At 46.9% G+C, this 27213-nt stretch overlaps 1 protein-coding gene across 2 annotated transcripts; it reads left to right on the top strand.

The window, feature by feature from the left end:
* Positions 1 to 275: 275 nt before the first annotated feature.
* LYPD5 (LY6/PLAUR domain containing 5) lies at positions 276 to 26330 on the top strand. 2 transcript variants are annotated; one of them, XM_019014368.4, is made up of 5 exons: positions 276 to 373; positions 21272 to 21400; positions 22116 to 22292; positions 22503 to 22649; positions 23397 to 26330. In XM_019014368.4, the coding sequence occupies exons 2-5, from the start codon at positions 21337 to 21339 to the stop codon at positions 23633 to 23635; spliced, it is 627 nt and encodes a 208-aa protein (XP_018869913.1). In that variant the 5' UTR covers positions 276 to 373; positions 21272 to 21336; the 3' UTR covers positions 23636 to 26330. The 2 variants fall into 2 exon arrangements, with proteins under 2 accessions (XP_018869913.1, XP_055225594.1); XM_055369619.2 differs by lacking the exon at positions 276 to 373 and adding an exon at positions 18572 to 18713.
* The last annotated feature ends 883 nt before the right edge of the window (positions 26331 to 27213 follow it).

Genomic DNA, 27213 nt, shown 5'->3' with positions numbered 1-27213 from the left:
AACTGAAAACGAAGTATGCCATCTGTTTCCATTATCAGTTTATTGCTCTCACCTCCGCACGCACTCTTCAATATACGCTCCCTGCTAAAGGGATTCCCCTGAAGGGTTCCTGCGCCTGCGCACTCGGAGCACAGGTTACAACTTCCAGAAACCCCTGGGACGCGCCGTCCCAAACTTGGGTTTCTGGCGTGTCCTGCGTTTCCGGCCCTGGACTACAATTCCCACAGGTCACTGGGCCGAATGAGCGTGCGCCCCTGAGCCGCTTTGCGCATCCCAGTGATTCTTGGGTTCCGCGTGTAGTTTCAGAAGGAGACATCGAAGCAGAGCGAGGCGCAGAGGGCGTTGCGGACTCATGCCCCAGTCGGCAGTGCGGGTAAGGGTGGGAGAAGCAATGAGGCGAATGCGAGCAGCCGAAGAAGGCGACAGTGTGGCTGGGTATGAAGACTTGAGGGAGGGGGTGGGGCAAAACGAGGTCAGGCGTCTCCCTGGCCGCGTGTGATGGACCGTCCGTGGTGGTGACAGACATGGTGTAGGGGGTGTGTGCAATATTATGTGCGTGATAGAGCCAAGGATGTGCCCTACCGTGCGAATGGTGACGTTGCGTCTGTATGAGAGTGCACGTGCCACGGCTGGGATGTCTTGTGACACAGGGAATGGGGTGTGTGTGCATCTGTGCACATGAAATGGCCAGGGTATGTCTTCGTGACTGCATGTGTGCTCGTGACACAGCAGGTGTGTTTCTCTTTGACTGTGTGACAGACTGTGTGTATGTGTCAAAAAGAAGAAAGTGCTTGGTGTATGACAGGACTGGAATGCATCTGTGACTGTGACACAAGTGTGTGGGTTTGTGTGTAGAGTGACAGCTGGAGTGTGTCCTAGACAATCGAGCTTTCCTACAGGAATGGTGAAGTCTTTTCCTTCTCTAGCTACACAGTATTGTCCAATAATTGAAGTTTTTAGGACCCAGAAGTTGCTAATTTGGGCCTTCTGAACTGGAATTGGGTCAGGAACTGGATCAGTGGGCACCAACTCTCTAGCTTCCCAAGGCCATCAGTCTCCCATAGTGGTTCCCTCACATACATAACAGAAAGTAACATTGAGGAAATGAGCTACACTTTCTGCTAGCTGGAGAAACAAGTTCTTTTGTCCTTTTTGGAAGCTCTGGTGTTGGCAGATTCGGCTCATCATAAAAAGTTTGAAACACTGGTTTGGGAGAGTGCCTGTGTACCTCCCCTCAAACTAAAAAGGCAACTTGGGGGTTTAGCCCTGACCCATCGATCTCCAGGGTTACACGTTCTCCTTGTTTCCAACGGGGGTCTAGGGGATTAGTGGGTCATGAGTTAGAGGCCTGTGAAAATTGTGCCTATTGACCATATGTTATTTAAGCTACTTAGAAAAAGGACAGAAAAGACCCGGTTCACCTTCAGAAAAAGGAAGCCAATCCCTCCTGTGCTACCGGTCACTGTAACCTGCTAGAACTAATAATCACTAATCTCCTAGACCCCTCGGGAGGCTGAGGCAGGAGACTCGCTTGAACCCTGGGGGTGGAGATTGCAGTGAGCTGAGATCATGCCACTATGCTCCAACCTGGGCAACAAGAGCAAACTCCATCTCAAAAAAAAAAAAAAAAAAAAGAAGAAGAAGAAGGGAAAAATGAAAAGAATGAAGGCTATGTCCAACTTGAAGTTAGAACACAGAATAATAGAATAAATACAAAGAAAGTTGGTTGAGGTCAACAATAAGCACAAGTTAAAGAAATAGAAAACACTGATGCAATAGAGGCTAAATGCCAACAACTGCTTATTTGAAGTGATCCATTTCTGAGATAATTAAAAAATAGATTATTTCAAAAGATGAATAAAAAAGAGAACAGGCACAAATAATATTAAGAAAGAAAAAGACTACACAAGAATAGAAAATATTTTTTGAATTAGAATAAATTTGCAAACAGATGAAATGGTCAATTTCCTAGAAAGCTATAACTTAAAGAATTGACAAGAAGAGACAGAAACTTTTAATAATAGACAATTAGTCATTAATGATACAGCATCAGTAGTTTAGAATTTAAACTCTAATCATCACCAGGCTCACATAATTGCATGCAAGAGTTGAATTAAGAAAGAGTTCAGACACATCTTATGTGTCACTTCAGATCCTCTCAGCCTCACCTGTGCCTGGGGCCTCTGGAAACTTGTTTCTCTTGATTCACTGCTGCAGCAACATCCCTGCATGAATTCAGAACAACTCTACATGGGCACAAGCAGCAACGAAACCTGACCTCATGCCTGCAATGGGCACTACTTGTCTCAAGCCCTAGGGCTTTCCTGTTGATGCTGATGCATGAGACGTTACAGAACCCATTGAACTATTCACACGCGACCTGGAAGTACAGCGGAGTTAATAGTCTCTGGGACAAACCTTTCATGAACCAGTGGATGAATTCACCTCCCTTCTTCTCCTCAGCTAGGTGGTCTTAAAACACAAAATTAAACAATCAATTACACTTGATAGCAAGCAGTGGCCAGCTCAGTAAGACCTTCATACAAGTGTTGTCTCCTTCCCTACCACACTATACTTTTCCCTCTCTCCTGCTTCCCTGGAACTGTACCCACTGATAAAATAATAGCACAGAAACTTCTTCTCAAGGTCCTCCCTGTAGGCAATGTAAGCTAAGAGGAGTGTTTCCAGGAGAGACCCTCAAGATCCTTGTGATAGGATTTCAAGCTTGTTACTTATCCATGTTTGGCCCAAGTCTGATCTCACAGTGAGTTCAGTAAGTCCATGAACTCACCCTATGGTTGTTTTCCTCTATCCTTTAACATATATTTGGGATAGATATGCTCGTCTTCTGGTAGAACTCATTATAGTGGCTTCCTAACTTGTGAACTAAGAGTACTTATGGGCTGGGCGCGGTAGTTCATGCCTGTAATCCCAGCACTTTGGGAGGCCAAGGCGGGTGGATCATGTGGTCAGGAGATAGAGACCATCCTGGCCAAAAAGGTGAAACCTCATCTCTACTAAAATAAAAAAATTACTTGCGTGTGGTGGTGCACACCTGTAATCCCAGCTACTTGGGAGGCTGAGGCAGGGGAATAGCTTGAACCTGGGAGGCAGAGATTGCAGTGAGCTGAGATGGCGCCACTGCACTCCAGCCTGGTGACAGAGTGAGACTCCATCTCAAAAATAAATAAATAAATAAAGTCCTTATGGTATAAAGAGCCAAGTGGAAACCCTTGAAACTCAATACTGTGCTGTGGGAGGAATTGCAGAGATTGCATCATCATCAAAAAGTTAGAGGATGCAGGATTATTTGTCCCTATCATACCTCCATTCATTTTACTTGGCCCCTGCAAAAAACCTGCATGACTGAAGCTAGTGGATGTGGTAGATTGAAAAAAAATCCCACAAATTCTTCCCATTCCTGTGTGTATATTCTTTGCAACATGACTTTGCAGCTCTTCCCTTCAAAGGTGGAGTCAATTTCTCCACTCTTTGAATCTGGGAATGTGCATTTGATTTTCTTTGAGACAGTAGTAAATGTGACATATAGAGGTTTGAAAAACACTCACTGAATGGAAACTGCTTTCTTGTTGCATTTTGAACCCAGCTCCCGTGGGTTCATGCAAGCGTGAACTAGACTGAGGGATGATGAGAAACATAAGGCCAAGTCATTCTCATGCCCCGTCCCCCACAATAACCAACCAACCATTAGAACTTTGAGTGAGGCCTGACTATACTATGCAGCTGCAGCCAAACCATCCCAGAGCAAAAGAAATGCTCAGAAGGCCCCCAGAATTGTGAGAAATAATATTCGTAATTTCAAGCCTCTGAGTTTTGGGGTTACTGATTGTTTTCGTCTGTTTTCGTGCTGCTGATAAAGACATACCCAAGACTGGGTAACTGATAAAGAAAAACAGGTTTAATGGACTCATAGTTACACATGCCTGGGGAGGCCTCACAATTATAGCAGAAGAGCAAAAGAGAACAAAGAGACATCTTACATGGCAGCCAGCAAAGAGAATGAGAGCCAAGCAAAAAGGGTTTCCCCTTATAAAACCATCAGCTCTGATAATACTTATTCACTATCATGAGAACGGTATGGGGGAAACCACCCCCATGATTCAGTTATCTCTCACCAGGTTCCTCCCACAACATGTGGGAATTATGGGAGCTACAATTCAAGATGAGATTTGGGTGGGGACACAGCCAAACCGTATCACTTATTATGTGGCCAAAGCTAATTCATAGTGACTACTTTAAATGTAAACAAATAGCAGCTCCAATTTCAGCTGCTATGTCAGATGTGACATCTTTACTGGAGTTGACCAACCTAGTTTTTGGTCCTTAGTATGTGCTTAATGATCTGACAAATGTATTTTACTTGATCTCTGACATTTAGGAGAATTAAAAGCCATTCATGTGTGCATGGTAAGGACTGCAGCACTGTCTTGCCCCAGGTTCCTGATAACCCTCCTAATCTCTGTCATATTGTAGTCCACAGAGGCCTTGATCATCTTTACATTCTGAAGAACATAGCACTGGTTCATTCCACCAATAAAATCATGCTAATTTGACCTGGTGATCAGGAAGTGGCAATCACTGTAGAAGCCATAGTAATGCAAATGAGTGACAGAAAGAGGGAGATAAACCTCATGAATGTTCACTAACTTACCACATCAGTGAAGATTTTAGAAGTCCAATCATCTGGGACATGCCATAGTATCTCCCTTAAGGTAAAGAATAAGTTATTGCAACTCACACTTCCTAAACTGATAAACAGGCACATAATTTGGTAGGGCTCTTTGACATTTGAAAGTGATAGATACATGATAGGTAGATAGATAGATAGATTGATAGATAGATAGATAGATAGATAGATAGATAGATAGATAGATAGAGTGGGGCGTGGTGGCTCACACCTGGAATCCCAGCAGTTTGGGAGGCCAAGGCGGGTGAATCACTTGAGGTTAGGAGTTCGAGACCAGCCTGGCCAACATGGCGAAACTCCATCTCTACTAAAAATACAAAAATTGGGCATGGTGGCACATGCCTGTAGTCCCAGCTACTCAGGAGGCTGAGGCAGGGGAATCGCTTGAAGTCGGGAAGCAGAGGTTGCAGTGAGCTGAGATCGCGCCACTGCACTCCAACCAGGGTGACAAAGTGAAACTCCGTCTCAAAAATAAAATAAAATAAAAATAATAGATGGGTATATATAGATGTGTATTTATATATAACATATGATTTATATGATACATATATAAATCACACTTCAGAATAGTGTTCTTTTTTTCCCTTTTTTAAATAGTTCTAGGTGTCTTTTATAGCTGGTTTTTGGTTTTGGTTTTGTTTTAGACAGGGTCTTGCTCTATTGCCCAGGCTGGAGTGCAGTGGCACGATCACAGCTCACTGCAGTCTTGACCTCCCTGGCTCAAGTAGATCCTCCCACTTCAGCCTCCCGAGTAACTGGGACTACAGGCACATGCCACCATGCGCAGCTAGTTTTTAAATTTTTTGTGGAGACGGGGTCTCCCTGTGTTGCCCATGCTGGTCTCAAACTCCTTTTTCTTTCTTTCTTTTTTTTTTAGAAATAGGTTCTCACTATATTGCCCAGGCTGGCCTCAAACTCCTGGCCTCAAACAATCCCCCCACTTTCGGCCTCCCAAAGTGCTGAGATTACAGGCGTGAGCCATCATGACTGGCCTGGAATATTGTTCTGACTCATTTTTCAGATAAACTTGAAGGCTGCTGAGTTTCAAAGCAGGTGAGAGCTCTACAGCAGGTAAAGCCTGCGATGCAATCTCCCTGTCCCTGAGCCACATGAATCAGCAACTTTGATGGTGTCACCTCTATCCATAATGGTTGAAGCTGTTATGTGGAGTCTCTGGCAAGATACAAAAGCAAAATTACAGCCCGTAAGGTTCTGAAGTAAGTCCATTTATTATGCAGCATATAAGTGCTTTCAATTTGAAAACCAGCTGCTGAGTACTAATGGAGTCTGTGATTTTGACCATGGGACATCAAGTATCTATATGACTAAAACTACCTGTCATGAGTTGGGTATCTAACCCACTAAGTCATAGTGCCATTTGGGCACAGTATTAATTCATTGTAAGAGATCTAGATGGCACAAAAGAGTTACACACACAGACAGCTCAGACTCTCATGTCACTGACCTTGGTTGCAGCTATGTTGTTCCTTTAATTCACATTCATGACATCATATGAAGATTTTACTGTAGAATATTAAGGAAGAAAAGGTCTGGCTCACAGATGGATCAGTGTGACTGATGTATTTTGGAAGCTGAACCTGAATTATCATATTACAGGACCACTACTCAGAGGTGGGTCCTACAGGCAGTGGTGAAGGTAAATCCTGGTGTACAGAGCTGTGATTGGAGATCTTCACTTCATTTGTTTGTTTGTTTTAGAGACAGGTCTTTCTCTGTTACCCAGGCTGGAGTGCAGTGGCAGGATCATAGCACACTGCAGCCTCAATCTCTTGGGTTCAAGTGATTTTTTCATTTCAGCCTCCCCAGTAGCTGGGACTACAGGTGTGCACCACTACACCTGCTAATTTGTTTTGAATGTTTTGTACAGATGGGGTCTCCCTATGTTGCCCAGATTGATTTTGAACTCCTGGGCTCAAGCCATCCTCCCGCCTGAGACTCACAAAGTGCTGGGATTACAGGCTGAGCCACCACACCTGGCCCCTTCACTTAAATTGGAGTGAGATGTGGCCCAATGTGCAGATATACATGGGCTCCTGGGAAATGGCCCATGGCTTTCTGTTTGGTCAGGATCTTGTAAGGAATGAGACTGGAAGCTCAGGGGCAAGCAGGTCTAGGAAGAAGTATGTGGATACATTTATGGGCGTACATACAAAATGCATGCATATATGTGTCTCATCCTAATTCCTACTAAAAATAATCCTTGGTTGGGCACAGTGGCTCATGCCTGTAATCCCAGCACTTTGGGAGGCCGTTGCAGGCAAATCACTTGAGGTCAGGAGTTCGAGACCAGCCTGGCCAACATGGTGAAACCCCATCTCTACTAAAAATACAAAAATTAGCCGGGCTTGGTGTTGTGCACTTGTAATCCCACCTACTCAAGAGGCTGAGGCAGGAGAATCACTTGAACCCGGGAGGCAGAGGTTGCAATGAGCCAAGATTGCACCACTGCGCTCCAGCCTGGGCAACAGAATGAAACAGTGTCTCAATAAATAAATACATAAATACACAAATAAATACAACAATAATCCCCACGAAGAAAGCTCTTAACAACAGGGATGATCCATGCCATGAAAGTAAGTCAGTCCATCTCCTCAGCCAGCCCCATGCTGGTTCAATGGTCTCATGAACAGAGTGGCCATGGTGGCAAGGATGAAAGCTATGCCTGTGTGTTAGTCTGTTTTGCATTGCAATAAGGGAATACCGGAGTCTAGGTAATTTATAAGGAAAGAAGGTTATTTGGCTCACAGTTCTGCAGACTGTACAAAAAGCATAGTGCCAGCATCTGCTTCTGGTGAGGCCTCAGGAAGCTTACAATCATGGTGGAAGACGAAGGGGGAACAGGTGTGTCACATGGCAAGAGAGAGAGCAAGAGAGAGATGGTGGAGTTCCCAGACTTTTTAACAACCAGATCTTGCATAAACTCATTACTGTGGGAGGGCACCACGCAGGGGCTACCTTTCACTGAAACTAATCAAGTTACCGCCACTACTGAGTACCCAATCTGCTAGCAGCAGAGGCTGATCCTGAGCACTTGATATGGAACTGCTTCTCAAGGAGACCAGCCAGCTACCTCATAGTAACGTAATTACACAAGACATCTCCTGAATGGGGCAGGAATTTATTCTTACAGTGTCCTTAATATCTTTATGAGGTCGGAGGTGGGACTCGATTCCGGAGGTGGGGCTCAGACACCAGACCTAATTGAGGACTAGCTAAAACAGGGCCTGGGTGGAAGCAGCTTTCCATAAGACACTCCCACCAGTGTGCCATGTGAGTTTACCATTGCCATGGTAATACCCGGAAGTTACCACCCATTTCCATGGTGATGACCTAGAAGTTACCACTCTTTTCCTAGAAATGTCTGCATCGTCTGTCCCTTAATTTCTGTGTAGTTAAAAGAGTATAAATTTGACTGCAGAACTGCCTTTGAGCTGCAAGAAATCTGGTTAAATGTTGTGGCTCAAACCTACACTTTCCTTGTGGGTAAAAATGAATGTTTTTAAATATTTTAATTAGTTGGCCTTGTAGGTCTTCCCTCCATGTTCTTTATCACTGTCACAATTATTGTGTGAATGTGAGATGAACAATCAAGTTTCAAGTTATTTAGCCCTTTAAAAATAGTCTGAAAAGAAGGGAAGGGAAGAATTGAATTGGAGAAAGACCCTTGCCTATGCCAGAATTTATATTTAGGAGTGAAGCAAAAGATGTCTGCAACTTGCTTTTAATGGTTCAACAGTAATAGACAAATAATAGATGATAAAGATGATAATGATGATAGATAGCTGGATGGATGGATGGATAGATGATAGATAGATAGATAGATAGATAGATAGATAGATAGATAGATAGATAGAAAAAATAACCACAAATCATTCCCCTCCCTCTATCCATACCTTTTGTTAGTGTCCTTCTGCACTGACTCTGGGATACCCTGGTGACTTGCTGTGGCCAATGGGACATGGGACATTAGCAAACATAACATAAGCAAAGGCATGAAAAGCACCTGCTTATTAGGGGTTGCCCTTTCTTGCTCCTCTTTGGAACGTTGCAACTCCCATGTGATAAAGTTCAAGCTAGCCATTTGGAGGAGAACTGAGGCCTGCCTGACAGCCAGTCTTGTGAGTGAGACCATTCTGGGTCATCCAGCCACCACCCAACCCTCCAGCTGACCACAAGCACATGACAGAGCCCAGCAGAAATCAGTCAAGCCAGCCCATATCAGAAGAACAACCCAAGAGACACACAGGATTTGGAGAGGGGTAAAATGCTTGATGTTTTAAGCTCCTACATTTTGCTTGTGGTTTCCTATGCACCAGAAGCTGACACAGAAGATAGAGATAGAATAAGCAAATATGGCAAATGTTAACAGTTTTGATCCACATAATTGCTATATGGATGATCAATGAGCCTTCCTGCCTGCCTCCCTCCCTCCCTCCCTCCCTTCCTTCCTTCCTCCCTCTCTCCCTCCCTCTTTCTTTCTTTCTTTTTCTTTCTTTCTTTCTTTCTTTCTTTCTTTCCTTCCTTCCGTCCGTCCGTCCTTCCTTCCTTCCTTCCTTCCTTCCTTCCTTCCTTCTTTCTTTCTTTCTTTCTCTCTTTCTTTCTCTTTCTTTCTTTCTTTCTTTCTTTCTTTCTTTCTTTCTTTCTTTGTCCCTTTGTCACCCAGGCTAGAGGGCAGTGGCGTGATCTCTGCTCACTGCAACCTCCGCCTTCCAGGTCCAAGCCATTCTCCTGCCTTTGCCTCCCAGGTAGCTGGGATTATAGGCGCCCACCACCACATGAGGCTAATTTTTGTATTTTTAGTAGAGACAGAGTTTCGCCCTGTTGGCCAGTCTGGTCTTGAACTCCTGACCTCAGGTGATCTGCCCTCCTTGGCCTCCCAAAGTGCTGGGATTACAGGCGTGAGCCACCGTGCCCAGCTGATGAGCTAATTTTTCAACACTTTCATACCTTTAAATTTGTTTGCAATAAAATTTAGAAAAATCACCTTTATTTTCATGATGTCACGTTTCTCAACTATTCCATGTTATCCATTTTTTTTCCCCTCAATCTCCTGGGCTCAAGCTGTCATAGTCGTCCTGCCTCAACCTCCCAAATGCTAGGATTACAGGCATAAGCCATGGCACCCAGCCCCATGTCATCCTATATTTCAAAGTTAATCTGTGAAACCTTGCTTATATCAAGTTAACTCAAAATATTCACCTCTCACCTTTTATTTAGAGCCTTCTCCAGGCTCTAAATAAAATATAAATACAAAGGATATTTAATAATTCTTTATGAACATATTTTAAAGCTGTATTAGAAACTACACAAATGCTGCCAAAGAAAGGTGTTTGATCACTCTGTGGGTGGTCTGGTATATATTTACTATTATTTAAAAAATATTTTTCTGTTAGGCTGGGCGCAGTGGCTCACGCCTGTAATACCAGTCCTTTGGGAGGCCGAGGCAGGTGAATCACCTAAGGTCAGGAGTTCGAGACCAGCCTGGCCAACATGGCAAAACCCCATCTCTACTAAAAGTACAAAGAATTAGCCGGGCCTGGTGGCAGGCCCCTGTAATCCCAGCTTACTTGGGAGGCTGAGGCAGGAGAATCACTTGAACCCAGGAGGCAGAGGTTGCAGTGAGCCAAGATCGCTGCATTCCAGCCTGGGCAACAGAGCGAGACTCTGTCCAAAAAAAAGAAAGAAAGAAAGAAAGATAAAGAGAGATGGAAAGAAAGGAAGGGAAGGGAAAGAAAGGGGAGGGGAGGGGAGGGGAGGAGAGAGGAGGGGAGGGAACGGAAAGGAAGGGAAGGGAAGGGAAGGGAACGGAAGGGAAGGGTAGAAACTAGCAAAATTAGCCAGGCACAGTGGCATGCAACTGTGGTCCCAGCTACTCAAGAGGCTGAGGAGGGAGGATCACTTGAGCCCAGCAAGTTGAAGCTGCAGTGACCCATGATTATGCCAGTGCACTCCAGCCTGGGTAACAGAGAAAGACCCTGTCTAAAAAAAACACACGACTATATAACATCAGTAGCAAGACAAGCATGTTTACTACCATTAATTCTATTCAATCATGTACTGGGAGTTCTAGCCTATACAATAAGGCAAGAAAAAGAAAAAAAGGCATAAAGATTGGAGAGGAAAAAGTAAAATGGATTTTGTTTTGCAGATGCCATGATTCTACTGTCACCATGTGCAGTTGTTCATGTTGGGCACTGCACAAGAACACTACACCTAAGGAGGTGCTATTCATATCACAGACATCTTTACTATTTTGAAAACAACTTTTTGAAAATTATTATGTATTGTGCATGCTATTGACGGTTGCGAAAGTGATTTACAATTTATTGCAACTATGTTCCAGCAGATGGCAGTAAAGTGTCTTGTTCCAAGAGGGTTGGTAGCTACCATTCTACTTCTATATACTAAGGAGACATTGGTTTTGAAATGGAAAGACGTGTTGATTTTATGTCATTTAAAATAGTCTGTGCTTCTAAACAATGAGCTGCTCTTCCACCTGATATGCAGAACATTTTGTTAAAGTCCCTAATGGTGCCAGCACATTGTCTGTATTCAGTATTTCATATTGCAGTTCATATTTCCATCTAATTATTTACTCTACCAGACTGGAATTTTTGAATTCTATGTTTAAATCTACAAGTCCTGGCCAGGCACGGTGGCTCACGCCTGTAATCCCAGTACTTTGGGAGGCCAAGGCGGGTGGATCACCTGAGGTCAGGAGTTGAAAACCAGCGTGACCCTGTGGTGAAACCCTGTCTCTACTAAAAATACCAAAAATTAGCCCAGTGAATGAACCGGGCATGGTGGCAGTCGCCTGTAATCCCAGTTACAGAGGCTGAGGCAGGAGAATCGCTTGAACTCGGGAGGCGAAGGTTGCAGTGAGCCAAGATCTCGCCATTGCACTCCAGCCTGGGTGACAAGAGCGAAGCTCTGTCTTAAATAAATAAATAAATCTACAAGTCCTTTCACTTGGCACAAATCACTGTATAATAATATCCGGTCAGGTGCGGTGGCTCACACATGTAATCCCAGCACTTTGGGAGGGTGAGGTGGGCAGATCACGAGGTCAGGAGTTCGAGACCAGCCTGCCAACATGGTGAAACCAAGTCTCTACTAAAAATGCAAAAATTAGCCGGGTGTAGTGGCGGGCGCCTGTAATCCCAGCTACTCGGGAGGCTGAGGCAGGAGAATCACTTGAACCCGGGAGGCGGAGGTTGCAGTGAGCGGAGACCACGCCGTTGCACTCCAGCCTGGGTGACAGGGCAAGACTCTTGTCTCAAAACAACAACAACAATAACACAACAAACTAATATCCGGTTACCATTAATCATCCACAAAGAATGTGTGTGGGTTGAAATTAAAGAGTATTATGCAAGTCTGTTAATTATACTATTATAGTAGTTGCTTATTATTGCTTTAGAAATTTCATCAGTATAAAAATAAACTTATGAAAATTTAATGATTTGTTGCCTACATAGTATTGTAAGATGCTAAAATTCTAAGATAAAATATTAACCTTATTCGATGTCTGTCAAGGACAAAAAATAATCAGGACCAGAAAATGGAAAGCTATTATGAAACAAAGTGGATCATTGAATGAATTTTTGAGAAAAACAAAGTTGCAAGGGGAAAAAATTTCCACAGCTGCTATTTTGGCAGAATGTAGCACAGATCCATTAATTATTGAGCAGAACAGACCATGAATTTACTCCTTCTACTTTTGTGTAAGCCAAGAAAAGAAAATTCAAGAAATAACTGGAAGACAGGAAAAATGGAGAATAAATGAACCCTTTAATTACATGTTCTTTTCGTCAATCCAGGTACCCAGCCACCTAATTTAAATATTAAACGCTTTAGATGTGAATATTTAAATATTAAACCCTTAAATTTAAACTCTTAAAAATTATTCACCTTAAATAAGAGCAGCTAGGCTGGGTGCAGTGGCTCACGCCTGTAATCTCAATGCTTTGGGAGGCTGAGGCCAGTGGATCAGTTGGGGTCAGGAGTTCGAGACCAGCCTGGCCAACATGGTGAAACCCCGTCTCTACTAAATATACAAAAATTAGCCAGGCGTGGTGGCAGACACCTGTAATCCCAGCCTCTCCGGAGGCTGAGACATAAGAATCACTTGAACCTGGGAGGCAGTGGTGAGTCAAGATCACGCCGCTGCACTCCAGCCTAGGCAACAGAGTGAGACTGTCTCAAAAAAAAAAAAAAAAAAAGAGCATTTAACTTCCAAAAGACAGTAACAGTAGACGGAAAAGTTGTTTCACATCAATTTTTTCAACTGAGGAATAAATGACCAGATCAGGTAACTTTGTTTAATCTGAAAGGATTCTGTAATTAATGTTTATTTCAAAGAGGTGGAAAAAATACACTGGAGATGGAGAAAAATACACTAAAACAAAGAAATGAGTAGAATGTGGTGGATGCTGTGATTTGCCACCAAGATCTCTTTAGGAATGAAGGACTCTGACAGCTGCTTCTGATGTCAGCCCCTTGGGCATTGCCTCAGCTGATCAGAACCCACAAGCCCAGTGCCAGACCTACCCCTGGGGTGCACTGAACCCTTGGTTTGACTGAATCAGGACCCAATCTCACCCTCTGCTCAAAATCCAGTTTCCTTTGCCTCCTTTATGCAGCTATTGATCCCAAGGTCCTGCATGCTAATCTCAGCCTCACAATCTGCCTCCCAGGAGAGCCTAGCCTGCAACAACACAGGTGAGCACAGCTATCACAAATTATTTGAAAATTAGAAGGTGGGCCAGGCACGGTGGCTCACACCTGTAATCCCAACTCTTTGGGAGGCCGAGGCAGGCGGATCACCTGAGATCAGGAGTTCGAGACCAGCCTGGCCAAAATGGTGAAACCCCATCTCTACTAAAAACACAAAAATTAGCTGGGCGTGGTGGCAGGTGCCTGTAAATTCAGCTACTACTCAGGAGGCTGAGGCAGGAGAATCACTTGAACCTGGGTGAGCTGAGAGCACACCATTGCACTCCAGCCTGGGTAACAAGAGCGAAACTCTGCCAAAAAAAAAAAAAAAAAAAAAGAAAAGAAAAGAAAAAGAAAATGAGGTGAGGGGCACTTCCACAAGAGCGTGCAACATTCAAAATGATTTGATATAATAACCAAAAAAATTCAAAGCAGGGTCCCAAACAGATATTTGTACAGCCATATTCGTAACAGCATTACTCACAATAGCCCAGAGGTGAAACAACTCCAGTGTCCATTGATGGAAGGATGAATGAATAAATAGAATGCGGTGTATCCACACAATGGGATATTGTTCAGCCTTTAAAAGGAAGGAAATTCTGACACATGCTACATACAACATGGTTATACCTTGGGGACATTATGCTAAGTGAAATAAGCCAGTCACTAAAGGACAAGTACTATATGACTTCACTTATATGAGTTATCTAGAGCAGCGGTCCTCAACCTTTTGAGCACCAGGGACTGATTGTGTGGACGACAATTTTTCCATGGACCCGGGGAGTGGGGGATGGTTTCAGATGATTCAAGAGCATTACATTTATTGTGCATTTTATTTCTATTATTATTACATTGTAATATATGATGAAATAATTATATAACTCACCATAATGTAGAATCAGTGAGAGCCCTGAGCTTGTTGGGTTTGTTTTGTTTTGTTTTGTTTTGTTTTGTTGAGACGGTGTCTTGCTGTGTCGCCCAGGCTGGACTGCAGTGGTGTGATCTCAGCTCACCACAAGCTCCGCCTTCCGTGTTCAAGGATTCTCTTGCCTCAGCCTCCTGAGTAGCTGGGATTACAGGCGTGCCCACTATGCCCAGCTAATTTTTATATTTTTAGTAGAGATGGGGTTTCACCATGTTGACCAGGCTCATCTTGAACTCCCGACCTCAAGTGATCCTCCTGCTTCAGCCTCCCAAAGTGCTAGGATTACAGATGTGAGCCACCACGCTTGGCCCACTGAGCTTGTTTTCCTGCCACTAGATGGTCCCCTCTAGGGGTGATGGGAGACAGTGACAGATCATCAGGCATTATAATCTCATAAGGAATGCACAACCTAGATCCCTTGCATACGCAGTTCACAATAGGATTCACGCTGCTATGAGAATCTAAGCCACTGATCTGACAGGAGACAGAGCTCAGGTGGTAGTACAAGTAATGGGGAGAGGCTGTAAATACAGATGAATCTTCCCTCCCTAGCCCACCGCTCACCTCCTGCTGTGCGGCCCCATTCCTAACAGGTACTGGTACCAGGCCCCGGGGGTTGGGGATCCCTGATCTAGAGTAGTCAAATTCACAGAAACAAAGTAGAATGATGCTTGCCAGGGGGTGTGGGGAGGAGGGATAGAAGAAAGGGGAGTTGTTTGATGGGTAAAGAGTTTCAGTTTTGCAAGATGAAAAGTTCTGGATATTGATTGTACAACAACATGAATACACTTGATACTACTGAACTGTAAAAGAAAATTAAGATCTGATTTGAAAGAAAGAGATATTGATGCTGCAGGAAGAATGTATGTGAAAACAACAAAAGAGGCCAGGTGTGGTGGTTCACGCCTGTAATCCCAGCACTTTGGGAGGCCGAGGCGGGTGGATCACCTGAGGTCAGGAGTTTGAGACCAGCCTGGCCAACATGGTGAAACCCTGTGTCTACTAAAAATACAAAAATTAGCCAGGCATGGTGGCAGGCACCTGTGATCCCAGCTACTTGGGAGGCTGAGGCAGGAGAATCACTTGAACCTGGGAGGCAGAGGTTCCAGTGAGCCAAGATGGCGCCACTGCACTCCAGCTTGGGCAACAGAGTGAGACTCGGTCTCAAAAAATAAAAATAACAAAATAACAAAAGAATATATTGGCATACAGTCTGCATGATCCAATTTTTGACAAGGTCATGACTAGAATTCCAAAAGAAAATTCACAATTCTGATAACGTGTGGAATAACATTTATGCAGAACATGAAGACTGGAAGCAAGTGATGACCCACATTACTTAGGGAATATCTTAAAACGCATTACAATTATGACTTGTTTGATTAATGGAATCATTTCCAATAAGGCAAGAAATACTAAATACTTCTCAACTGTTTGGGCCACAAACCCTAGAAGGTACCCACATTTAGTAAACTGCTTATGAAAATCAAATATGAAAAAAAATTTTGAGAGGCCAGATGTTTGCAAACATGATTGGAAATGGAACCACGCGTGGAAACTGATGGAATGCAACAGAAGATCCTTGAGAACATTCTAAGGCATTCAGAATTCTAAGGCATTCAACAGACTCGTGAACACTCAGACACCAGGCAGATGAAGACAGCCAGATGGATGCTCCCAAAAGGTACAGGGAGCTGACACTTCAAAGTCTCCAAAAGTACCTGAACGATACCAGAATCAAAAGTGCACACAGCACTCACATACTCACGCATTCACCAGACTGGTCTGCCTACCCTGTAAGCCTCAATCCCTGAAACTGACAACTGCTGTGAAGACCTTCAATGCCTTCACCTTCCACGGGGGCTTCAGAAAAACCATCCTCCTTCCTGGCCAGACTCCACTCTCCAGAGACCCCCGAGCACAACCCTGCCCTGGTCTGGATAGACCCCCACTGAGAGCCTGGGGCAGAAACTGGAGAATCAGGAAGGAAGAATAATTTGTATGCAAAACAGGTTCTGGGAAGTGAGGCCTGATGGGAAGAGGAGGGATTTGGCAAGATGACAGTAAGGGAGGACATAGCTTGGTGAGTGTCCATAGTGGCTGCTGTCAAAGAAAAATTGCACAGGCAAGGCAGACTTTATTCAAGGAGATTGCAATAGGGAAAGAGACTGAACTCAACTCCACTGAAACAAATGTGCTAGGGTGGTTAAGCCCTAGGTGAGTTAATGGAAAAATATTGGAGGACAATGGGGGAGGTGGGTCAATGGGATGTGTCCATCACATGGAGTTATTCCTGAGTCTGCAAATGTTTTTCTCTGTGATTGGGCCATCTGAGTTTGCTGATTGTCAATTATCAAAGTGAGGCTCCTACTCTCCCACAGAGACTGGGCGATAGGGTGCTATCTCCCTTGATGATTTCAAAGGGATAATTCCCAGGTCCTTGAAAAAGACATTCCTGGGTTGTAATGCTGGCAAGAGACCAGGAGAAGATTTACCTACATTTCAAAGGGGCAGAGAAGGCCGGGCACAATGGCTCACGTCTGTAATCCCAGCAATTTGGGAGGCCGAGGCGGGCAGATCACTTGAGGTCAGGAATTCAAGACCAGCCTGGCCAACATGGTGAAATTCTGTCTCTACTACAAATACAAAAATTAGCCAGGCATGGTGGCACATGCCTGTAATCCCAGCTACTCGGGAGGCTGAGGCAGAAGAATGGTGTGAACCCGGGAGGTGGAGCTTGCAGTGAGCCGAGATCACGCCACTGCACTCCAGCCTGGGCAACAGAGTGAGACGCCGTCTCAAAAAGAAAAAGAGAGGGGGTGCGGGGGGAGCAGAGAAATAATTTGCAATTATATTTGGCCCTCTGTGTCTATGGGGTTCTGCATCCACAGGTTCTACTTCCACGCATTCAGTCAACTTTGGATAAAAAATATTTTGAAACCAAAAAACAATAAAAAAACATAGAAATAGAAAACAATACCGAGGGATGACTGTACAAGTTTTCTAAAGTAAGTGCCCTACAAAAAGCATAATCCAGGGCCAAGAGTCAGGAAGAAACCTGTCTAAAGTTTAGTCGATCTGAGGGGACCATTAAGGCTCTTTTGGTCACCAGTGTTACGTGGACTCTGCCATCCAGATGTGGATCTGAGGTTCTGGGTGTCTGCACACGGTTGGTGCCCACTCTGTGGCTAGTATCCACTAGCCTGATCCAGCAGGCAGCATCTCCAAGCAGCAAGAAGTGAGACAAACCAGGAGGTGCTAGCCTGGGGTCTCTGCCTCAGCACCAACCACCTGCTGGGGCCTCCTCTGGACCTCCTCATCTGCTGAGTGTCTGAGCATCCACATGTGTCTGTCTGTGTCCTCGGGAGACAGTGACCCTCTGGTTGTCTGCTGTATCTCCATCTTCCTGATTTCATTCATTTAATAAATGTTTCTGAAACACCTGGGGGCATGTCGTGTCTATCGGGGTGTCCCTCTTCACCTCTAGGTTTGTCTGTGTGACTACACAGTCACATCTGTTCACACCAGGCTGTGTCTGTCTTTCTGCATCTCATGTGTAATTGCTTCCTCGAAGGCACGCTCTCTCTCTCTTCTTCTCTCTCTGTTTCTCTTTTGTGTCTGTCTCTCCCTGTATGTCTCTTGGTGCCTTTCTCTTTGTTTGTGTCTTCATTCATTGATTCATTTGTTCACTCATACGGTATCTCAGACATTCCTGGAGGCCCCTGAAGAGTTCACAGCCTGGTAGGGGAGACAGACGCTAGCCCAGCCTAGTTTGATCAGGGCTGGGAGACAGGAAGGTGCTGGAGGCTGAGGGTGTGTGGATGAGTGGGGAGATGGGGTTCAGAGAAGGTTTAGAGGATGGGACGATGAACGTGTCTTTGGGTGTGGAGACATCCCAGGATTGGAAGCTGTGTGGGTGGTGTGTGTTGGGGTAGGGGGAGGGAAGGGAAGTCAAAAGGCCATATGTGCCACCCTCAGATTAGAGCAGAGTGCTGGGAGGGGTGTAGGAAGAAGGCCAACAAGACACCAATCATTCAAAATTAAGGGTTCCAGACTTCTAGTTCTCTCCTCCCTCAAACCCAGAAGTGTAGATCTCCAGCAACTGAGGATCACCCTGTTTCCATCACGATTACCTAGGAAGAGACCCGCCCACATAGGGAGGGTGGGACGAAGAAATACTGGCCAGGCTGGGTGGCCGGGATGCTTAGGACTCAGTAAGGAGAACCAGCCAGGCAGCACATCACAGCAGGAGGAGCTGTCCCAGGTGGCCCAGCTCAGCAATGGCAATGGGGGTCCCCAGAGTCATTCTGCTCTGCCTCTTTGGGGCTGCGCTCTGCCTGACAGGTACGCAAACTTCTGAATCCAGTAGTGAGAAGGGGCAGGGGGCCTGGACTCCTAGATCTGAGGGAGGAGAGACTGGGGGCCTGGACTCCTGGGTCTGAGGGAGGAGGGGTTGGGGGCCTGATCTCCTGGGTCTGAGGGAGGAGGGGGCTGGGGGCCTGAACTCCTGGGTCTGAGGGAGGAGGGGTTGGGGGCCTGATCTCCTGGGTCTGAGGGAGGAGGGGGCTGGGGGCCTGGACTCCTGGGTCTGAGGGAGGAGGGGGCTGGGGGCCTGGACTCCTGGGTCTTGGTGGGCAGGAGCCTGGAGGCTATGTCATTTTCATTTCTCTTCCCTGCCTTTGTTCTTCTTGCATCAGTCATTTTTCCTGGTGTCTCTCTTCCCACCATCCCAGCCTTTCTTCTCCTCCTTGCCCAACCCCCAATTCGAAGGTATTTCCAGGGAGCCCTCAGGACTGTTTCCGAAACTGGCAGAAACCCTGGCTTCACCTTCAGGCAACCTCTACCCCATTGTGAGCTAGGACAGGAACATAACTCATTTCAGAATGGAAGTGGTTACAAAGACAGGGAATTAGAAATGTAGAAAGGAGGCTATTCCTGCACACAACCAGATCTGTGTGTTTCTGTTCCTTAATGGGAGAGAGTTTGATTTCTGTATGTGTCCAGGTTCAGTATGTCCTGCGAGTCTCTGTGCTTGTGTGTGTTTCTCTGTATAGGTTTCAAAGTCTTAGTCTGAACAAATGCGTTTGTGGGTCTGTTTCTGAGTTTGCTTTCTTTGTAAAAGAGATGCATGTGTAATTTTGTGTATCTGTGTCTGTGTTTATGTATCTCTGTGATTTATAAGCCTATATTCATCTCTATGTATATATGCTCAGTTTTTGTTTTTTGTTTTGTTTTTTGAGACAGGGTCTTGCTCTGTCGCCCAGGCTGGAGTGCGGTGGCACAATCACAGCTCACTGCAGTCTTGACCTCCTCGGCCCAAGCAATCCTCCCACCTCAGCCTCCTGAGTAACTGTGACTATAGGCATGTGCCACTGCGCCTGGCTAATTTTTGTATGATTTTGTAGAGGTGGGATTTCACTATGTTGCCCAGGCTGGTCTCAAACTCCTGAGCTCAAGCAATCCACTCACATCGGCCAATGAGACTGGCCTTTTTTCTTGTGGCTGTTTTTTAAATAGAGATAAGGTCTCACTCTGTTGCCCACACTAAGGTGTAGTAGCACAATCATGGCTCACTACAGCCTCAAACTCCTTGGCTCAAGCAATTCTCCTGCTTCAGCCTCCCAAGTAGTTGGGCCTGCAGGGGGACACCACCATGCCTGGCCAATTGTTTGGGCCTTTTGATGTGTTTTTTTTTTCTCTCTCCATGTATCTGTGTTACATGGGTCTATACATTTTGTATCCATATGTGATTTTGATTTTTTTTTTTTTTTTTGAGACAGAGTCTCCCTCTGTCGCCACCCAGGCTGGAGTGCAGTGGCGCGATCACAGCTCCCTGCAACCTCTGCTTCCCAGGCTCCAGCAATTCTCGTGCCTCAGACTCCTGAGTAGCTGGGACCACAGGCGTGCACCACCATGCCCAGCTAATTCTTGTATTTTTAGTAGAAACGGGATTTCACCATGTTGCCCAGACTGGTCTCTAACTCCCGAGTTCAGGTGATCCTCCTGCCTCAGCCTCCCAAAGTGCTGGGATTATAGGCATGAGCCACCACCCCGGCCTCCATATATGATTTTAAACTGTATGTTTTTGTGATCTCATTTTCCTGTATCTCTAAACATCGCATAATTGTGGCCTCTGGTTTTATTTGTGCTTCTGTGATTTGGGACCTCTCTGGGTATGATTTTCTGTGCATCTGGTCCTTCTCTGTGTTGATATGGTTATCACACAGGCACAAGCATCCTCACAGACACACGCTTTGTGTCTGTGTGATTTTCCATGTGTGAAGTGCTGTGCCTTAGTTAGGGAGGCTTATATTGCAGGGTCCAGGTGCGTACTTGTTTTGTGTGAGAATGTAAAACTCTGCCTGGGTGCATTCAGGATATTCTGTGTATATTTGTGAGACTTGGATGAACCTGTGTATATGTTGTTATTGTGTGTTTATGTCAGTTTGTGTGTTGCTGGGGCTGATGTATGGGTTTACAGGGCACTACAGGACCACACTTCACTCTACCTGTCCTGGAGTGCGTGTTTCCTGTCAGGAGTCTCTTACTGTGCTGTCCACTTTGTGAGTTAAGCGTGGGGAAGGATGGGCAGAGCAAGAATGAATCACTTTTCTTTCCTATTCTAAGTCATAGCTAGGGAGAGGGCTTCCTGGAAGAGGGTGGAGACCTGGAGTGTCCTGGAGGGAAAAAACTGGACTGTCAGCTGCAGAGAGGTCATTACTCTGCCATGAGACAGACACAGCTGTGACCAGCTGCAATAGCAGCACCTGGTCTCTCAAGGCGTGGCTTCCCTGGGAGCAGAGGGGCCAGGCCAGTGTGCCTGTCATTTGCTGGGTGGAGCTCTGAGTTCCTGGGACAGGCTCACACTGGCCCTGCTGACTCTGCCACGCCTCTCTCCCCAGGGTCCCAAGCCCTGCAGTGCTACAGCTTTGAGCACACCTACTTTGGCCCCTTTGACCTCAGGGCCATGAAGCTGCCCAGCATCTCCTGTCCTCATGAGTGCTTTGAGGCTATCCTGTCTCTGGACACCGGTAAGGAGCGGGAGCAGGGGGACAGGGATGAGAGATTAGGGAGGAAAAGGAGGGGAGAGGGGAGCAGAAAGGGAGGGGAATTGAGTAGAAGATGAAAAGGTAAAGATAGAAAGATGGGGAAGGAGAGGAAGAAGAGGAGAAAGAGAAAGAAAAGGGTGGATGAGGGCTGGGGCGGTGGCTCAGGCCTGTAACGCCAGCACTTTGGGAGGCAGAGGCTGGCGGATCACAGGTCAGAAGTTTGAGACCAGCCTGGCCAACATGGCGAAACCCCGTCTCTACTAAAAATACAAAAAGTTAGCTAGGCGTGGTGGCGGGCACCTGTAATCCCAGCTACTCGGGAGGCTGAGGCACGAGAATCGCTTAAACCCGGGAGGCAGAGGTTGCAGTGAGCCGAGATCGGGCCACTGCACTCCAGCCTGGCGACAGAGCGAGGCTCCGTCCCCCGCCGCACAATAGAAAAAGTGGATGAGGGACGAGCGGTGGGGGCAGGAGACAATGGGGAAGCAAGGAAGAGAAGGTGGGAGAGGCGCACAGGGAGGAAGAGTGGAGGAAGAGAAGAACTCGGGGAAAAGGTCTGGGGGTGAGAGGAAGGAGGGAAGGAGGGAGGGGAGGAGGTGTAGGTGAAAGCAAAAGGGTAGAGGGAGGAGGAAGAACGCTGAGACTGGAGGGAGAAGGGTTTCGGGAAGCAGAGCACGAGCCCCGATCCCGCCCCCAGGGTATCGCGCGCCGGTGATCCTGGTGCGGAAGGGCTGCTGGACCGGGCCTCCTGCGGGCCAGACGCAATCGAACCCGGACGCGCTGCCCCCAGACTACTCGGTGGTGCGCGGCTGCACAACTGACAAATGCAACGCCCACCTCATGACTCATGACGCCCTCCCCAACCTGAGCCAAGGTGCGCCGGAGAGCGGGGCTGGGCTCCGGGAGGGACGATGAGAGGCCGGGCAGCCTCGGGGAAGGCGTGGCCTCCGCTGAGCGCCTGCTCTTGGCGCGCTAGGATCCCAGCCCCCTAGACGTGCTAGGCGCGGGCTCTGGCGCAGTGCGCAGCCCGCACGACTGTGCCAGGGTACCACTGCCTGAGTGTGCATCTACGCTCTCTTGCCAGCACCCAACCCGCCGACGCTCAGCGGCGCCGAGTGCTACGCCTGTATCGGGGTCCACCAGGATGACTGCGCTATCGGCAGGTCCCGACGGGTCCAGTGTCACCAGGACCAGACCGCCTGCTTCCAGGGCAATGGCAGAATGACAGTCGGTAAGGGGCTGGAAGGGTGGAAGGGCCTGGGCAAGGGATATGGAGGCAGGGCAGCCATGAGGGTAGTGATACCAGACAGGCCCAATAGGGAGACATGGCCCTGCTCTGAGGTGGGAGGCATGACCCTGGTCTGAGGGAGAAGGTTTGACCCTGGTCTGAGGGAGATTTGGCCCTGGTCTGAGGGAGAAGATTTGGCCCTGGTCTGAGGGTGGAGGCATGACCCTGGTCTGAGGGAGGAGGCATGACCCTGGTCTGAGGGAGGAGGCATGACCCTGGTCTGAGGGAGAAGGTTTGACCCTGGTCTGAGGGAGGAGGCATGACCCTGGTCTGAGGGAGGAGGCATGACCCTGGTCTGAGGGAGAAGGTTTGACCCTGGTCTGAGGGAGGAGGCATGACCCTGGTCTGAGGGTGGAGGCATGACCCTGGTCTGAGGGAGAAGCCTGGCCCTGCTCTGAGGAAGGAGGCCATGCCCTGGTCTGAGGGAGGAGGCATAACCCTGGTCTGAGGGAGGAGGCATGGCCCCTGGTCTGAGGGAAGAGGCATGGCCCTGGTCTGAGGGAGGAGGCACGACCCTGTTCTGAGGGAAGAGGCATGGCCCTGGTCTGAGGGAGGCCTGGCCCTGGTCTTAGGAGGAAAACCTGAAGCAAGTCTGAGGACCGAGGCATGGCCCTAGCTACCAAGGTGAAGGTTCAGGTGCAGCTGTCTCCCTCAGTTCTGACCGTTCCTCACTGCTCTGCCCACCCCCAGGCAATTTCTCAGTCCCTGTGTACATCAGAACCTGCCACCGGCCCTCCTGCACCACCGAGGGCACCACCAGCCCCTGGACAGCCATCGACCTCCAGGGCTCCTGCTGTGAGGGGTACCTCTGCAACAGGAAATCCATGACCCAGCCCTTCACCAGTGCTTCAGCCACCACCCCTCCCCGAGCACTACAGGTCCTGGCCTTGCTCCTCCCAGTCCTCCTGCTGGTGGGGCTCTCAGCATAGACCGCCCCTCCAGGATGCTGGGGACGGGGTTCACACACCTCATTCTTGCTGCTTCAGCCCCTATCACGTAGCTCACTGGAAAATGATGTTGAAATAAGAATTGCACTCCTGTCCCTCTGGCCTTCCATCTCTCCCTCCCTTGTGCCCCACAACCTGGTCAACAGTACTGGAAGAAACTGGACACAGTCACCAGCATCCCAGGGGAGGGCAAAACAGCCACGTCCTGCCCTGATGAAGAGCAATTCTTGAAGAGCAATTCTGATCACAGCTGTTACTCACTGAGCACCAGCCAGGCACCAGGCACCCCGTAACACGGCTTCCTGTGCTCTCTCTCCAGAGCCTGTCACAGCTCTAGGAGGGAGCTATACAATGATGTCTTTATTAGTGTCATCATGAGAGGCCCAATAAGCAGTATGCCCTAACAGTTAGTAGGCCAGGCTCTGGAGCTAAGCTGCATGGGTTCAAATCCCAGCTCCAGCATTCAGCCTACAGAGACCATGGGCGAGTTACTTAAGCCAGGCTCTGGAGCTAAGCTGCATGGGTTCAAATCCCAGCTCCAGCATTCAGCCTGCAGAGACCATGGGTGAGTTACTTGAGCTCTCTGTGCCAATATTTTCTCACCTATAAGGTGGAGGTGAAAATAAACTCTGTAACATGACAAGAACTGCTTCACAGTAGTTGCAGTGAGGATTCAACGAGATGAACATTTAGTACTTGGGACACAGCAGTGGACCAGTATAAATGGGCTACTGTCATAAGCCCTAAGTCACAGGTCAACAAACTGAGAGGCAAAAGCACTTGGTTGAGCTTGTGTATCTAGTGAGTACGGATTCAGGGACCAGATTCCCAGTCCCATGAACTGCTAAGCAACCCCACCTCCTAAACACATGAGTGCCGATTAACTCCACAGAAAACCACACAAGGCAAAGTTCAGCGAGGTGAAATTCTCCAAGCTATAAAGATCAGGGAAGACTTCCTGGAGGAATTCACCCTTGAGCAAAATCCTAAAGGATCAATAGTAGCTGGCAAAAAGAAGCAGGAGGAAGCGCATTCTAGGTAGAGGAGACAGCCTGGACAAAGGTCTGAGGGAGGAAGGAACACAAGGAGTGCAGGACACTTTCATGAGTGCAGGACACTTTCATAACTGCATGAACTTCATAGAGATGGGATCCTTTAGCATGTTCTCTATGCACATGCTTGACCATGTTCTTTCACATGCTTTTTGCCACTTGGTCTTTCCAGCAACTCAGTGAGAGAAGCAAAAAAGTAAGTTGCATCCTGCTATTGTCTGAATGTTTGTGTCTCCTCAAAATTCATCTTTTGAAACCTAATTACCAAAGTGATATTACTGGGAGGTGGGGCCTTTGGGAGGTGGTGAGATCATGAGGGTGGAGCCCCCATGAATAGGATTAGTGCCCTTATAAAAGAGGCCCTGGAGAGCTGCCTTGCCCCTTCCACCACATGAGAACACAGCCAGCAGGTGCCTATAAGCAAGAAAGTGGGTTCTCACCAGCCATCGAATCTGCTGGTGCATTGATTGCAGACTTCCCAGACTCCAGAGCTATGAGACATAAATTTCTGTTGTGTATAAGCCATACAGTCTATGGTATTTTGTTACAGCAGCCTGAAGGGACTAAGACACCTTCCTGTTTTACAGACAAGATGCCCAAAGCACAGTGAGAGAGCAATTTTCAGAGTAAGTGCATAGCAAGAGTGGACTCCCGTGTCTTCTCGCTCCATGTCAGCAAATAGCCTTGTGGGAAGGGGGGCAATTCAGAAATGCTCCGCTCCTGTGCTCCTGTAAGGCCAGTGTGACAAGGGCTTCAGGTGTCTTTACATCCTGACATACAAGGGGAAGCTGGATGTCCTCATTCATCCTTCACATTTACTGAGCACCTACTATGCGCAGGGCACTGTTCCAGTTGCTGGGCATGCAGCAGGGAACAAAAGTGGCAAAAATTCCCACCTTCAAGGAGCTAGCCTTTTTGATGGGCTAGCAATCCAAAGCAAACTTTGGATTTTGCTTGTGTATTTATTAGAGACAGGGTCTCGCTCTATCCCAGGCTGGAGTGCAGTGGCACAATCAGCTCACCGCGGCCTCAATCTCCCAGGCTCAAGCAATCCTCCCACCTCAGCCTCCCTAGTAGCTGGGACTATAGGTGTGTGCCACCACACCCTGCTAATTTTTGTATTTTTTATAGAGATGGGGCCCCCACTATGCTGCCCAGGCTAGTCTCAAACTCCTGGGCTCAAGCAATCCTCCTGCCTCAGTCTCCCAATGTGCTGAGATTACAGGTGTGAGTCACCATGCCCAGCCAGATTTTGGATTTTATTGCAAATGTGGTCTGAAGTTGGGATGCCCAGTCTGATGTGTCAACTTACCTATGTGACAGTTCCAGTTATTCAGTCAAACACCAATCAGTGTGTTGATGTGAGGGTATTTCGTAGATGTGATTAAAGTCCATAATCAGTTGACTTTGAGGAAGGAAGATTGTTCTAGACAGTTTGGGTGGGCCTGACTCTATCAGCTGAAAGGCCTTAGGAGCAGAGATGAGGCTTCTCTGAGGAAGAAAAAAACTGCACCTATGGACAGCTGCTTCAGCCCATGCCTGAAATTCCAGCTTGCTCTTTCTGACCTGCCTAGCCAGGCCACATAAGCCAATTCTTTGCAATAAATCTTATATTATAGATTGTCTACTGGTTCTGTTTCTGTGGTTAATCCAAGACTAACACAGAATGCGTTGGAGCCAGCGTGGTGGCTCATGCCTGTAATCCCAGCACTTTGTGAGGCTGGGTTGGGCGGATCACCTGAGGTCAGGAGTTCAAGACTAGCCTGGCCAACATGGTGAAATCCCATCTCTACTAAAAATACAAAACTTAGCCGGGCATGGTGGCATGCACCTATAGTCCCAGCTACTTGGGAGGCTGAGGCAGGAGAATCACTTGAACCCAGGAGGCAAAAGTTGCAGTGAGCTGAGATCATGCCATTGCATTGAAGCCTGGGCAACACACAGAGACTCTGTCTCAAAAAAACAAAAAAAAACAAAAAAAAAGAATGCGTTGGAGAAGTAGAAGACTGCCATAATCATATATAGGGGTGTATGTGTGTGTGTGTATGTGTGTATATATATATATATATGTATGTATATATATATATGTTGTATGTGTATATAATTATGTGCACATATAATTACATGTAATATATGATATAACATTTTCATTGAGGTATAAAATATATACAATAAAATGCATAAATTGCAATTTTTCCATATGTACATACCTGAATAACCTCCACCTAGGTCAAGATATAGAATATTTCCAGCCCATGTCCCCAGAGCCTCCCTCGTAGCCCTTCAGAGTCAGTTTCCCACCCCAAGGATAACCATGACTCCAACTTCTATCACAGATCAATTTTGCTTATTTTTAAACTTCATATGAATGGAATCCTACAGCATGTGCTCTTGTGTACATGCTTTACATTTTAAAAGCTTCCCTGTGGCAAGAATGGAAGCTAGACCTGTGAGGTGGCTACTGCACCAGTCTAGGCAGAGATGATATACCTAGGCAAGAGATGATGG

This window comes from Gorilla gorilla, chromosome 20 (assembly GCF_029281585.2).
Source record: "Gorilla gorilla gorilla isolate KB3781 chromosome 20, NHGRI_mGorGor1-v2.1_pri, whole genome shotgun sequence".
Lineage (NCBI taxonomy): Eukaryota > Metazoa > Chordata > Mammalia > Primates > Hominidae > Gorilla > Gorilla gorilla.
The sequence above is the reverse complement of the archived record's forward strand: the minus strand, read 5'-3'. Positions and strand labels throughout refer to the sequence as shown.